At 37.9% G+C, this 16,150-nt stretch overlaps 1 protein-coding gene across 1 annotated transcript in view; it reads left to right on the top strand.

The window, feature by feature from the left end:
• Positions 1-15,113, top strand: part of LOC306877834 (R-spondin-2-like) — a 58,062-nt gene extending 42,949 nt beyond the window's left edge. Inside the window, exon 5 of the mRNA XM_079429819.1 lies at positions 13,841-15,113. Within this exon, the coding sequence (XP_079285945.1) occupies positions 13,841-13,959 (119 nt within the window). The 3' untranslated portion in view covers positions 13,960-15,113. The remainder of the gene's footprint in view (positions 1-13,840) is intronic.
• Positions 15,114-16,150: the final 1,037 nt, after the last annotated feature.

Raw genomic sequence — 16,150 nt, 5'->3', positions numbered from 1 at the left:
AAAACCAAATCCATACTTAAACGTCTTTTGAGTGTCAAACATTCTTGCTACAGATGCGAGCTTCCACAGACAACTAATTCACTTCTTATGTGAGTCTCTTACGCTCGTCCTGTGCCGAGTGCCCCTCCAAAACAAATAGCGGACGCCTCTCGCCACCGCTGCCGAGCACGAGAGTGTGTGTTTGCACTTATTTATTTAATAACTGTCAGGCTGCCTCGCGCTTCCCACTAAAACTTGGGCCTCTCGCAGGAGAAAGTGATCCGCAGATGACGACTCCCGATCAGATCCTGACTCGGTGTTGAAATTCAGGAATGATAAATGGTGAATTACGCCTGGGTAATATTGCGGGATATCATACAGGAGAGCAGTGTGTGCTGCTTTCCCAGGGCAAGTGGAGCTCACTAATTGGCTGGCGTGTTGGGTGATTATCCGTGCCTTGCACCCAGGTCTGTTGTGACTGGTGTGCCAATGGACTAATCTTTCTTTAATTAGCTGACTCCGCAGGACTGACACGGGAGCAGGAGGCCGCTGTTTCGCAGCCAACATGCTTTTCTACATTCACACAGCAGCTCCCATATATCTTCCCTCTACGTTCATTTGTACCCTTTTTGTCTTCTTTTTAAACTTTGCGTTGCTGCAATGCTAATGTTATTGGCTCTGTATAATTAATTGCTCACTTCTTTCAGACCGTTTGTCATTTGTAGGTCAATTTGGATTGACGTGTCTGCCAAGAGTAAATGTCCGGCTGAACATGAAGTGTCTGAGAATGGGCATCTGGTGTGAGGTCATCAGTTAATGCTGTTTGTCAATAGTTATTGATCTTTAATGATTCGTATTGAATTATTCATAAGTTGATATTCAAGTCCACTGATTGCAGCTTTCGTTATTTTGGATTGGCTTTTCTAATGGTGCCTGATTGCAATAAAGAACTGCTGTGGGGCATGGACTCTTTTTGGTTTCTTTTTAGGTCTGCTACTCTCTCTCTCTCCCTGTAAGTGTCCTCATCTGATGTCACGTTTTTGTTTTAGCTGCAAGGCATGAACACATTTTCTGTCACCGAGCACATAACTTTACACTACTTTGCCAACTTAAATGCCTGGTGAATAGGCAAACTAGCTTGTAAATTATGTAGTGTTAGTATAACGTTATTCATGTTAGATATTTACCAAAGGTCTGCATTCAGTCACATACGACAGCTGCACGATTCTGGATAAATTGAGAATAACGTTTTTTTTTGTCTCAAACAGAGATCACGATTCTCCCACGAAACAAAATAATGTGTAACATTTAAATTAATATGCATTAATATGGTAAGACTTTTTTAAAGGTTTATTAGACACGGGCGAAGCTCTAGTGCGAATATATCAGTATTTATCCAAGTACGTGCACTTTTTTGGACTAAAAGCCCTAATATTAGGACGCTGTTCAGTGAGTGCAGCTAATAAACCGCAGCAGATCTGACTGAATATGAATGTGTGCTTTTATTCTATTCACAGTTCGTCTAGAATATCAATGCGATCACGTCGACTCCAGAGGATTAAGTTAACTCAACTCAATATTTTAACTTTCCACATCCACCCCAACCCGTTTACCTTAGTTGTAAGTACCGTGTGTACTGTCCTCTTTTAAGAAATCAGATGGCGGGAGTAAAAAAGGTACAAGACCAAGCGGGACTTTGTTTTTCTGTCTATTTGTAGTCTCTTTTTAATGATAGGTCTACGCATTTGTCAATCATCCCACTTGCTAGATGGGGAATGAACCCCGCGCTCTGATTGGTCGAAGTGCTCTTTAATTGCTGTTGCTTGATTGGTTTGTGCTGCACAAAGGCGTCAGCAGGTTTTTGCGTAGTTTAAAGTGACAAATCGTACCTGCGTACTTTGAGGTCAAAATGCGTGCCCGCTACGCAAAATGCGTACAGGTTGGCAGGTCTGTATTTTTCATTTTAACATCTACAAGGTTTTAAGACTTTGGAGGATAAGAAATAGTCATAGCAATGTGCCTAGCTAACTTTGCTAACATGATAAGCACATGTGTAGCTTGAGCATCTTAAGTATTCTCAATCTCACTCTATCTCTGCTGGATGTTTAGCACTGTGTTTACATCAAGAGGCACCCTCTAACTTGAAAGTTACTTTGATTGCCCCCCTGATAGCAGAAAATTGCAGCTTTTAGAATGACAACTTTATGTTCCCTACTGGAGAGTTGCATCAATTCAAGCAACTTCTCACCTGCTTTACAGTTTGTGTCGCACCCTCTGCCTAAATTCTTGTGGTCTCTGAGGAGTTCTGCCAGTGGTAAATCTTCCACAGGGAGCGAAAGTCATTACTAGTCCCTGGCCGTCTTTTTCACTTTTTTATTTCTTCACAGATACATTCCCTGTAGGGGGGAGAGGGGAGTCTCTGATTAACTCCCCACAAAGTGCCCTGCTCCCTGACCAAAATAAATACGGCCCCTGTCATTCTGTCAGCAACTGTCTTCAGAGAGAAATATTTGAACCACCCCATGATCCCGCCGACTTTTATATGGAGAATCCGTCATCATACCACAGGCATGAATCTTATAAGTGGAGTCCTGTAGAAGAGGGATTGGTATCTATCTATCTATCTATCTATCTATCTATCTATCTATCTATCTATCTATCTATCTATCTATCTATCTATCTATCTATCTGTCTGTCTGTCTGTCTGTCTGTCTGTCTGTCTGTCTGTCTGTCTGTCTGTCTGTCTGTCTGTCTGTCTGTCTGTCTCTCTCTCTATATATATATATATATATATATGTCTGTCTGTCTTTAACAAATCTTTTTTTTTTTTTTTTTTTACAGCAGTCAAAGTTAGTGTGTATTTGAAGATATTAAATATTTGACGTAATGATTAAAAAAAAATCACATATTACATATCACCTAATATTATGGCTTCATTCTGATTTCTAAAAACCGGTCAGAAATCATGAGATTAATTTTGGTTATTTCATTCTTTTGACATTCACAATTTTGAACTTTAAGAAAAAAATTTATGTAGTTTTGTGGGGAAAATTGTTAATCCCAAATACACTATAACTTCGTAATCACATGGTATAAATAGGAATTTCTTTCTTTCTCTTTTTTAAATACACTTTAACTTCAAAATCACACTGTATAAATTGGAATTTCTTTCTTTCTTTCAGCTGAGCTACAGACAGCCTAAGGCAGTCCATGTTTATTTCTCAATATACATTCTAGCGACCATGACTTTCAGCAGTTATTCTGTCTCATGATAGCATCATACGTTTATCATCACTCTAATTAGGCTGCAGTCATTCAGTGTTTGCCATTTGAATGTGGCTCTTCTGTCCTCCAGGCCTCTGTGTAGCCCACTGCATGCCCTTCCGCAAGGCCCCACACATGCTTTCATCTCCACAGACACACATAACAGGCGTACACACATCACACATGACAGGCAAGACACTTCCTCCACACAGCCTTCAATAAACATGCATTCATACATTCCCACACATAAGCACTAATGTATAAGCTCCACGTTTGATAGTGTGTATGCTGAGGTTCCGTTTCATGTGCCCGCAATATCAGTGGGACACTAGCAAGGCCTAGACCACCCCCTCTTCGGGGTTAGCTAGGAGCGGGGTATGACTTTCAACATCTGGTGCACAGTTGCACCAACTCAACCGCTAAAATCTTCTGTCCTCTATCGGGCATTTTTATTGAGACATCACAGCTTGTAATCAGAGCCTCGCGATACTCTGACCCTCTCGCATCCAGAGGCTTGGACCAACGAAACAGACACCCAGACAAAACAAAGTGTCATTTGCTGCTAGATTCCTGTGTTTTTAGGTGTTTGGACATCGAAGCTTGCATACACACAGTAGGGGATAACCAAAAGAAACTGTCGATTTACAATTATGTAAATGCACCAAAATAAACAGACGGGTTGTAAACGGGGATGTGCACTATTCAGAACTGAATTGAGATATTGAGATTCCAGTTCAATTCCAGAATTTGAATTAAAGTAACAGACAGGATGGAGAATTTGGATTTAAAATGTAATGAAGTAGAGGTAATTAACCCCCCCGAAAAACCTTTTTTTTTTTTGATTGACTGATATGATTGATTTTTGAGACTTTTACAGCTTCAACTTAAATTTGTTCTCATTCTACAAGTTTTTCATTTTTTATTGTATTGCAGCTGTATTTCAATTACCCACATTTCTGGTCTAAATGGTGCAGTTGCTCTTGGTAGAATCTCTTTTCTTTATGCTGAATTTATGCTGATTTTATTCAGTACTGTAATTTCTGTATAGTTGCTTTACGGCAATGAAATAAATCCTCAGTGTTTTTCAGCTGGTTTGTTTGCCTCTTCACGTTTATCCAGTTCCCAAAACTCCATATCCCAGTGTTTATACTTAATACCTGGATGTAGGACAAATCCCTGCTACCTTCTAGTTACTTTTGGATCTTTTCCCTGACATGTTCCTGTTTTTCTTACCGTTGCTGTGGTGTGAAACCCCTGACCTTGTTGGGCCTTGAAAGAACTTAGCAGAAGTACTTTAGCAGAACTAAGGGGAATTATTGGCACTGGGGCGTTTGAGTTGAGGGGGCCGCTCCATAGGTAGATGATAAAAGTCAGTTTCACTCAGGTGAGTGTTTTCGGTTTGACAGGAACCTTTGCACCTAGATCCTCAAAACACACCTCACAGCCCCACAGGTTCTAGTTTTGTAGAAGTTTTGTATTGCTCTTTTTTTAAAGTTAAGTCATCTCGAAAGGATGCAAGCACTCCATTTAGACAGATGAAAGGTCTTTGAAGGGAATTTTATGAATTGAGGAAAGGCAAGCAGACGTGATGCCCTTGACTTCAAGTATTTCACAGAGGGTCCCTCCTCTCCAAAACACACACGCTCACACACTAATATCTTCAGTTTTAGTGTATAAGCCTGTCTGAATTGGCACAGCCTGTCTGCCTCATGGGCACTTCCTCTTTATGTAGAAACCAGCTTGGTTCCTCGAGACACGAGGCAGATTTCCTCTCCGTTCTCCATTGGAGATGGAGACTGAAGGCCTTGTTTCTGAAATGAGATATAAAGAACACATCATGCCACACAATTTCCTCTTACATCCTCCAGAAGTGCCCTTGGTGAACAAAGGAGCAAACAGATCTGAAACTGCCGGGCGTATAGCTCAGAAACACATATGGCCCAGACAGGGCTACGACAGGTACGTTCTCGGCTCAAGATGTAGCCTACAGGTTTGCTTTATAGTATGGCTGTGCCTCGGAGTGTATTTATATACGGAACAGATTAGATTGTATGAATTTAACATGGACCTCAGTTTGAAAAGCCTCAGTGGTGGCGGCCCCAAATGTTTCCCATAAATTCACAATGAACGTTCGCTCTCCTGCCAACACAACCGCACATCGTGGTGTAAAATAGTATTACCTCTGCATCCATATGTACCGTACATGACAAAATCTGAGGCTTGGCCCCTATATAGGGGGGCTACGATGTTCTCATTTGCCATGACGCACACACTTACAGGCCATACTTCCCATCACCCACAGCACTCGCAGGAAATGCAGCTTCAGGAGTAAAATGGAAAACAAATGTTCCATCAAATAGTTTGTGTAATTGTAGTGTGACGAGGTCACATCCTTGGCAAAGCTGTTGAAATGTTTCTTCTTCCTCTCCATTTTCAGGGAAAACATGAAAATGTGCTTTTAAACATACAGTAATTGTACAGTTAAATATTGCGCACTGCCGGTGCAAGCGAAAAGTGATGGATTCCAGGGACGAGATATTTTCCTGCTGGTTTGTAAGGCAGTGACGACAGAAGCCTTAATCATAAGCTAATTCTAGCAACTGCCTTTTTGGTACTATAAACAAAAGATGTCTTAATACACTAAACATTCCGAGATGTTCATCGTAAAATGCCTTGGCGTGCAATGCAACACATCAGTTATTTCCCTCTGACGATAGCTGAATTGATAAGAACCACTGCTAGTATATTATTCCTCCGTTCTATCAGCACGAAACAGATGTTTACATGAATCTGACAGATCAAAGCGCCGTGCTGAGGTTTAAATACACTTAAGTGACTCCAGAAAAACGGAATACTTTTACTCCGGCTGTAGCATCATTTGCCATATCAGAAACAATGCGTTTGTGAAATTGTAACATATGACACAAATTATGAATATGTGGTATTCCCTTGATGTTTTTTATTGTCCTATTGCCATTTTCTCAGTGCTGGTTGGTAATAGCGTTGGATGCTCACTAAAATAACGCAAAGCTGTGGAAGCTTTTTATGTCGCTCGTCAGAAATGTAACAACATTTAGGCAGTAATTAAATTAAAGCTAATTATGCCTCATTTTCTGAGGGACACAAGACTACAGCTTTATGTACTTAAGCCCAGATGTTGGGGGTGAGTCAGGCAGAGAGATAGGAGACCACAGAAACTGTTTTGCTGCCTTCTCTATGGGTTTGCGGTGGCAGGCATATCAGCTTCTGTGTGTGGCATAGACAGCAGCTGGCATCACTGGACACCTCTCATGTCTGCAGGTGATTGATTTATGAATAGATTGATAGCTCCATATATTATTTTCTTAATATGTGTTGAAATTAGTTTTTTTTGCTTTAATATTTAAGTTAAAGAATTAGTACTAAACCATTGGAAAATAGTTTTTATTCTATACATTTATTTATATGTAACACATACACATTGGGCAATGGGTTTAAAAAAAATACACTTCAACATATATTCAATATGTATTCTCTGAAAATTTCAGTCTTTGCAGTTATGCTCCCCCAAAAATGTATCCTATTTTTGGGATGCTTTGATAGTTTTACTAAAATCATAAAACAAAGAAATTAATCACACACAATTTTTTTTAACTCAATTTATCTTTAGTTTTGTGTTTTTTGTCATTTTTGTTAATATTTATATTTAACTTTAGTATATTTTTATTTAGTTTTAGTAATTTTAGTATTACAATTTCTATATTTTTTTCATCTAATATTTATATTTTATTTTATAAAATACATTTTTTAATAAAAAAACTATTTTAATAGCATCTACATTTCTGAAATTCATCCTCATTTATTATTGATTAAATGCAGGCAGGATTAGATGCCTTGTAGTTAACATATAGGCTACAATATGTGGGGATGCAGTGTTCGTGTGGGCTCCAACTGACCCTTCACTGGGGGTTTGATTGAGAGGCGATGCGACCAATCATAATGCCGAATCTGACAAAGTACTGACATCTTTCTGCAGTTGAAACAAAATACCTTCTGATGTTCCTTCATGTTTATTTCATGTTATAACTAGTAAAGAGGAAGAGATGATCGGTTCAAATGCCGCTTGAACTGAGGCGCTAGCGATCTGTCACAACACATTAAAGAACCACAAAACGGTATTTATAGTTTGAATTTCTTTTCAAATTACAAAATTTGACAGCTGAGACTTTGTTTCATACCAAAATTAAGCTGCTCTGTCAGTGCATTGTCAGTTTCCTCTTTGCTCCATGATGGGGTTGGGATTTTTGCAAAGGGACAGCTGAGTCAATCATTTACACTAAATAAAAAATTAATTTTAAATTTCATCACTCTTAAATAATAACCAAATCTGAGCTTGAAAACTCTAAATGCATTTTTTCTATTACATTACATTTACATTTATGCATTTAGACGCTTTTATCCAAAGCGACTTACATTGCATTCAAGTTACAGTTTTTACATTTGATCAGCTCTTGCTTTCCCTGGGAATCAAACCCATGACCTTGGCGTTGCTAGCGCCATGCTCTACTATTTGAGCTACAGGAAAGCATTAAACATTAAAAATAACGTGTTCAGTCTTTTCCAGTTCAGCTCTGGCCCGGTGTTTTTGTTATAAAAATCATGATCTTTACGGACATCTTCAAAGAACTGATGCGGTACACTCACCTGCTCCTGAATCTCTCTACAATTCTACTGTTGCTCAGAATTAAGACAGTAATGACCTTCCTAATCTCAATTTTAGCTTTGAGTTCGGAATGCATGTGTTTTAAATAATTTCTCCTGATAGTAAGCAAAGCTTCAGAGGGAGAGAGAGAGAGAGAGAGAGGAGGGAAGAGAGGTATGATCCAGAGTAACCTTGTTAGGCTAAGTGACACTGTGCAGAGAAGCTTCTTGTCAGCTGGTTAACAAGATGGACTTCTACCTATAAAGGATCGTCTTCTCAGGGCAGTGTTGGGGAAACTGCTTTAATAATGTAACCTAAGCCACATGCTAAACATAATTTAAAGTAGTTCAACTACACTTAAGTGTTTAGCTACGCAATGAACGGCTAATAAAAAAGTCACTTACTGAATTGATCCTACTAGATAGCAGTATTTTTAAGTATGACAAATTATAATTAAAATTGTATTTTACTTGTATTATTCTTCATGTTAATGTAATGATTTAGATGTTGGTGTTATCACCATATTATTTTATATTTAAATGATTATTCAAATTATTATTTGTTGAATTTGTATGAATTTACTAATTTATGAATGTATATGTGACTTATGTACATGCTTGTTGGAAAATAAATGACAAATTAAAGCAAATAAAAAATTGGCAATTTTATTTGAAAAACTACAATATAGTGCAAAGAGGATTTAATATTCTGCAATAAAAAATATCAATTAATCTTTCTGTAATTTATTTGATATCTTTTTTTTAATTATTTGCTTTTTTTGAAATTTCTCATCTCCCAATATCTAATGAATAACTGCTGCTTTAATCACTGTAAAAATTCAGAAAATTACAACATTAATTACGCCAGGAAATTAGTTCTCAGCTTTGAACAAAATGCATAATCTATAATTACCTTAATTTATATAGAAACTAGCTGCTATTAGACCAGTAAAACTAGATTGCAGCGACGATGAATACACAGGGTTTAGCACTGAAATGCTGTGTAAAACTGACTCAACGGTTTAGTGAATTCCCCCTCTGTGCTCTGCCAGGTTCACTGGATCTCCTTCCAGACACATCGTCCACGCTGTAAGTCAAGGGAAGCTGGCTGCAGTTACGAATCTCTTCACAGCATTATAAATGTATGTGTTAGGAGGCCCTTAATGGCTGCTAATCCAATTTCTGCCACTGAAATCAAATCTTGCTGGCGCCAGCGGTCTTCTCCTTCACTCACAAATAATGGCTTTGCGTTTGGTGTCTTTATGAAAATGATGGACCACCAAAACTGCAGCTTTATATCATCTCCTACATCCACAAGAGTCCTCATACCCTGTTTTCCATTTTGCATCTTTCCTCCTCATTCTCTCTTTATCTCTTGCCGTTTTGAGCAGGCGGTGGAGATGTGGATGAGATTAAGGAGCAGCAGAGAAGGCAATTATTAATTGTTGATCCCTTGAAAGATGAGAAGGTTCTGAACAGAAGAAGAGCCTTCGCAGAGAGGCCCATTTACCGCTCGCTTGTAATGCTTTCCTGAGGTCAGGCATCGATTTCCTTAAACCACATGCTGTGCTGATAAGATTAGGCCTTTCGGTTCCTGAACTACTCGAGTCATGCAGATGAAGTCACTTTTGGTTGGATTTTAAGGCTGGACAGACATCTTTTCATTTGGCCACGGCCTCTCTGACAGCGGGTCACTGCCATGACTAGATAGAATAGGTGGACTTTTTATGCATTTTGTCACTGTTTTGGTTGGAAAGCACTTTTTTTAATTGTAGAAGCCTTTTACAATAAAGTAAAGTTAGTTAAGTCGGGTTTTTTTTACAGTTTCAATATAATATAATAACTATGTATCCATTTAAATATTAATATTAGTTTGTACATATACATATATATATATATATGCAAATTAATATTACACTATTTATTTATTTGTTTTATTATTATTGTTTATTTCAGTTAATTTGGTATAAAGTAATATAAAATGTTAAGCCATATTAATTTATCCATTTTAGTATGAATATTTACCTATTTAAATATGATTATTGACTGATTGATTTATATGCATTTGGTAGAGAATAATAAATAATGTTACATTATATTAATTTAATTTATCTTTTAAAATATTAATATTTACTTCATAATTTGCACATGATTTGTTTTATCCAAAGTGGCTTACATTGCATTCAAGGTACATACTGTATTTGATCAATTCACGCATTTCCTGGGAATCAAACCTATGTTGCTAGCTTCATAAGCATGTGATTAGAGATTTTCATCTTGATGAAATCATCAAAAACTAACATTTATATGATATTGTACATGTATATGATAACACTGTGGTATATTGATGGTTATCTTGATGGCACGCAGTGCAGTTAGAGCCAGGTAGAAGACTGAAAGGAGAGAATAATATGTCAAATCCTGTGCTGAAGGAATTTGTGGTCGGGAGTGGAACTTCCACCCAAGCGGTTTACCGTGGGCTTCGTTTCACATTGCCAGGTGTTTCAGCAGATCGTATCCATGCGTGTGGCAGAAACCAGGAGAAGAAAGAAAGTCATAAGGAAATCATGCGGACGTACAGTACAGAATGTGTTTCAGTTACACCTGTGTTCTCTTTTCTTTCTTGACAATCATTCACTCAGGGGAAAACTCTCTCTTTTGTTGCCAAGGAGTGGTAATCAATTTTCCGTGCAGATATCGGAACATTAGAGCGCACACAAGCACACTGTTTCTGATTAGCACTAACTTGTTTATTTGTTTGATGCTGAAAGTCATGTAAAACTGAGTGTCTTTTGGCAGATGCTTGTTTTATCTACAAAAGGAAAGCAATCAGTGTCGGAAAGATTTCCTTTTTTTTTTTAATTCCACAAAAAAACTAAAAGAAAGAAAAATAAACCAATGTTTATAGATAAAACCATTCTGGCATATGGTTGCTTTCAGCTTTCCCAATCAGAGATGCTAAAAACACATCATTTTTTCCCCTCACGTTTCTCCGCTGTAATTCAAACTGTAGGGTTGTAGCGAAAGGCAGCTGTCTTGACCTCACTCTGTGAACTTTGCTAATTGGACTTGGCAATTAATTATAAAACACGGCCCTAATTCAAACAATCTTATGCCTGACATCAATTCAGTTTGAGACACATAGTTGCATACATCTTGATATGATTTTCCATTTCATGCGTTGTTTTGACCTGCGCAGACATAAGGCTTTCAGTTAGTTTTGGTTGCCCTCTAGCTGTCAGTTATGAAATGTAATACAATTTCCATAAGCATTTTCTCAGAATTCACAAATGAGTGATGATTTGGGCGTCCGATGGGACGTGTAAATGAAAGCTGTTACTTATAGGAACTTTTACTCGACCCTGTTTCATGAGACAGATTTTTTTAAATAAAATCAGGGACATTTCTGGGTTCTACAGTCAAATTTGGATCATCTATGATTTTACAGTAGTACTGTCATGAACATACTCTCTAGATTGCATATTTACTACTGTACTATAATGAGAGTAATGATAACTTTTTGTCTTCAAATTAATGCTAGTTGAATAACAATGACGTCTAAATTGATAATGACTTCCAGGACATTCCCGAAGACACTTTCAGCCAGAAAAAGCCATCAAAAACTGGTACCCAGGTACCTTCTGGTAACTTGCAATGCCTTTGACAAATATTTCCTACAATAGCCTTTTAGAAAAACCTTTTTGACTGATGTCTTTGAAACGATTTGTTCAGCAATAGCCTGAAGTTTAGTTCTCTCCTTATTAATCACACTGCTCTCCATTACTATAAACAGAACTTAATGAGACAGGATATTGTTCTAATGGTTGGGAGGAAAGCACACATGTGCTCTGGCCTGCAACACGGGTCTTTTTAATGTATAGACCTCTGCTCTTTACTGCCATCAAAGTAAGCCCCTAAATTGATCATATTGCAGACTATGTTTATAAAGCACACGGTTTTTAATCAAAATGGCCTCTTAAAACGGAACGCGAAAAGAAATTGCCTGTGGTCATTATGGACTTGCATGTTGTGCCTGAGTAAATCCGTTATAGCTCACTCGAAGCAATTGGAAGCGACATTTATCGAAGAGGTTCAACGGCTTCGCTGTTGCTGTTGTTTTTATGTGAGGCGCATGGAGATTCGGTTCAATGAAAACTGAGTAAAATGGACCCCGAGGGCTTTTCTGAAGGCATAACGAGCCATCGTGTAAAGACAACATTTTTGCATTGTGCCAAATTGCAAGACTGCAAGAAATCAGTCCCAAAATAGAATGATTGTATTAATTGCAGGAAATTGCTGGTGGAAGATTAAGAGAAATTGTTAAAAAAAAAATTCTCGTGCCACCAAAAGAGAGCATTTTCTCAGGGTTGTTTCCACTTAAGAAAATCATTTTCTCAGAATTCACATCGTGGGGCTGGGAATGGCAATCGGGCAGCTGCGAGCCAGCCAAGCACTGGGACTGCGTTTGAGAGAGAGGCCCACTTGAGATAAAGTCACCACACATTATGCTGCCTTGCCTCATTTTGTGGTGCTAAATGGCCTGAACAAGTGTAATAATAAGACTGTGAGCCAGGCCTTGAAATACAACTATAGAAAGCTTATTTTCTGCAGCCTGTACGTGAACCGTAGCACAGCTAGCGGAGAATGTGTGCCAGATCGGGATTCCAGATACCACCCGGCATCCAAGTCTGACTCGTTTTCCCCTGCTGACAAATTTTCTGTGCCTCTCAGTCACACTTTCTCCTTCGAACGTTCACACACTCGCACACACACTCAATCATACGCACCTCGTTATCTCATTTGCCACTGTTGGATTTAGCAAGCCATCCTTCATTGTGTGCAATATGCCACACAGCCTTTCCCAGAATGCTTTGCCTGCGACACCTGGCTTGCATTAATTCTGGTCTGAGAAGCCTGGCTGAGAAGTGAACGAGTGTTATGCACTTTGCTCCACTGTTTTTTGAGCTGGAGTGTGAGGAGGGGAGAAGGGGTGAGGAAAGGTTCATTTGGTTTGGGGTTCTGCTCGGAGAGCTGCTGTCTTTAAATCATAAAAATATCATTCACAGGCAGCTGACGGTCTCGCTTGCTGCTTTAACCCTTTAAGAAACTCCAAGAAATGGTTAAGGGGACGAATATATTTTCTTATTGAGTGAAATAACACATTGTACTTGTTTTCATTTTCAGCTTTAATTATTATTTTTTTTTTTTTTACCTCAGCCTCAAAAGTCTGGGGTCAGTAAGATTTTTTTTTTTTTTTTTGAAGACAAACTAATACTTTTATTCTGCAAGGATGCATCAAAAGTGACTGTAAAGACATTTATTATGTTAATAAAAAAAAAAAAATCTGTTCGTCATAAGAAATGTTTCTTGGGCACCAAATCAGCATATCAGAGAGGATATTGTGACACTAAAAATTCAGCTTTGCCATCTGAGGTATAAATTACATTTTAATGTATATTCAAATAGAAAACAGTTGTAATATTATTTCACAATATTAGTGTATTTTACTGTATTTTTGATCAAATAAATGCAGGCTTGGTGACCATAAAGAGACTTTTTTCAAAAACATAAAAAAATCTTACTGACCCCAAACTTTTCAATGTTAATGTGCATAATATTGTTTTTAGTGTAAGCATAATTTAGTAGTTTAAAAGATGGTGCTTGCTTAATGATACAGAGGATGATAATTTGATTAACTTGGTTTAATTATGTTCCTAATCATGAATATTCTACAACTGTTTTTTTTGTGTTTTTTTTTTCTTGATTAATATTTTAAAAGGCTTTTAGAAATGGGTGTGCCATCATAATGGTTGCAATATCCATTATTTACAGTGTTTCTTGCTTGTTTTCTGCTACCAATCAGTCAAGACAAACAGTTTCAAAGATTAATTCGCTTTTTTTGTCTGTTTTGCTATAGGCGGTTCGGGTAAGAGCCACCAGACCAAAGACCAGAAGAAGAAGTCCAAGCAGAGGCTGCGCTTCCGGGCTCAGAACCAACACAGTGACCACCTCGCCTCACTTCGAGCCAGCCAGTAAAAATAAAATTAAAATAAAAAAAGAGAGAGACTTTTCGATGGAACAAAGACCACAAAGCTGCTAACCCATGCTCCACACACACATACCCTGATGAAAACACGCATCCAAACAGGATTATTCACACTCATGTGGTCACACTGTGTCTCTGTGCCTCCTGCTGCTTCCCTCACCGGTGACACGTCCCCCCGACCCATGACCCCACTGTGATATCATGGAACACTATAGCAGCTGTTCATATAGCTCATATCTCGTCCTATCTGAGGAAGAAGAAGAGAGAGACTGAGCTGGAAGCACAGAAAGCTTGGGCCTGGAGACCTGGAGGAGTAGAACGAGCACAGAGTGGCGAAAGGAGCAGAAGGGATTAGAAACGTGATTGACTGATAATGATGCCCTGAAAAACAAGAGAGAGACTTATCTGTATTTATGTACAATTTACACCATCCCCTTCCCTACGAAATCAAGGCAGAGAGTGTGTCATGTATTGCCTTTCTTGTCCAATAGGTACTTTGTTTTCCATAGCAATGTTGCAAACCATGCATAGTTGCGGAATTATTATTCTCAGCACAAGATGTTTACGTCCAGACCGCTTTATGCTTTGACTGTATATTGTGGGTAAGAATCTTAGTTGTTCAACTAGCATGGCCACAAACTCATGTGTACATAGTTGGTGAGTTTATCTAATAACGGTAACATTGATGATAAATATAAAAAAAACAAATGCTGTATTTTCAGTATTGACACCTTCAGAGTTTAAATGTGTAAAGGGTTATAATACCAGCTACAGTTAAATGAATTTAAAAAGAACAAAAAGCTAAATAAAAAGCATAGCCTCAACATAGCTATTACATTTATATGGTATATAATTGATTTATTTATTGATTTTTTTTATTTTTTTTATGTTTGGTGAAAATTATGTCTCTGTACCTGATACTCCTCAGTGCTGAAGTATTTTTTCAACCACTTATAACAATACAAAATATCTCCAAAAGTGGAAAGTGTCTGATATGCCGATAAATGTCCTTCAGAAATTCATTGTGTAAACCTGGTTTAGCATCTTGTACTTTGTTGATCACACATCCTGCAGCAGCTGAAGTATATCGTCAACTGATTGATAATGTGTATATTGTGTGCTAATAAAACGCAGTTCATGTTGCACTTCATGGTGCCGTTGTATATTTTCAGAGCTTCGTCAACCTCCCGTCAATTCCCAAAGCTCTATTACATAACGTTTGTCATTTCACAGCACACCAACAGTTATGCCCAATTGGCAGCAGAGAATGGGGCTCTTATTGGAAAGTGACATCATTCGGAGCGGCTGTAAGTCTTTCTGACAGGTGCAAATGGCATCAATCTGTCTATCGCTACAGGCACTGAAACCACTTCACAAAACCTCTCAGAATAAAAATGAATAAACATTTTCTTCAGGTAGGTTCTGGCAAAATGGTTTAATTTGAGTCACGGACAGTTAACCTAGTACTATGTTCTTTATAACCATTGCCTCTAGAGAGAGAAAGAGAGAGAGAGAAAAGCCTAATCTTCCAAACAGTCTCCACATATCGTGTATAAAAAGTAAGAGAATAAACATCCAGATGCACCTGTAAACCTAGAGATTATTTCCAGAAGAGAATAAGGATTGCTAATATATAAATACATTAATAATTTAAGTTACTTGTGGAGTGGTTGAAGTGCAGAAATAAATTGATACATAAATTGATTGATTGAACATTTATGTACATACATCTTAAAATATTTACTTATTTTACAGGATTTAAGTTGGAGAGAAATTGGGGCTTTTTATCCAACCTTGTTACATTTGCAAGAGAGAAATATGAAAGATCTTTTTGCAGTTACTTCAGGATTTCATGCTTTTTCCCCCTGGTTATTTTTAAAGACACCTGGACAAAACTGTTGAATGAAAAAAGAACAAGTAGCCCATCTTTGAAGTAGGGTTCATAAACCCTCCATGCAGAGAATGTATGTGTAAAATTAACTGTTTAAACACCCATGTTATAAGCTAATGAAATGCACACAGATGTCACCTCGGGGGCCACACATATCCATACGCACAATCATCAAACCAAACTGTAAAATCATAGTCAAGAAAGTGGCACACTTGTGATTCATTAAAGAGAAGACCACTAGCAATAGAACATTTGGCAACATGATTTTCTCTGAATAGTTAATCCCAACT

Source organism: Barbus barbus (genome assembly GCF_936440315.1).
Source record: "Barbus barbus genome assembly, chromosome: 12".
NCBI classification, from domain to species: domain Eukaryota; kingdom Metazoa; phylum Chordata; class Actinopteri; order Cypriniformes; family Cyprinidae; genus Barbus; species Barbus barbus.
The sequence above is the reverse complement of the archived record's forward strand: the minus strand, read 5'-3'. Positions and strand labels throughout refer to the sequence as shown.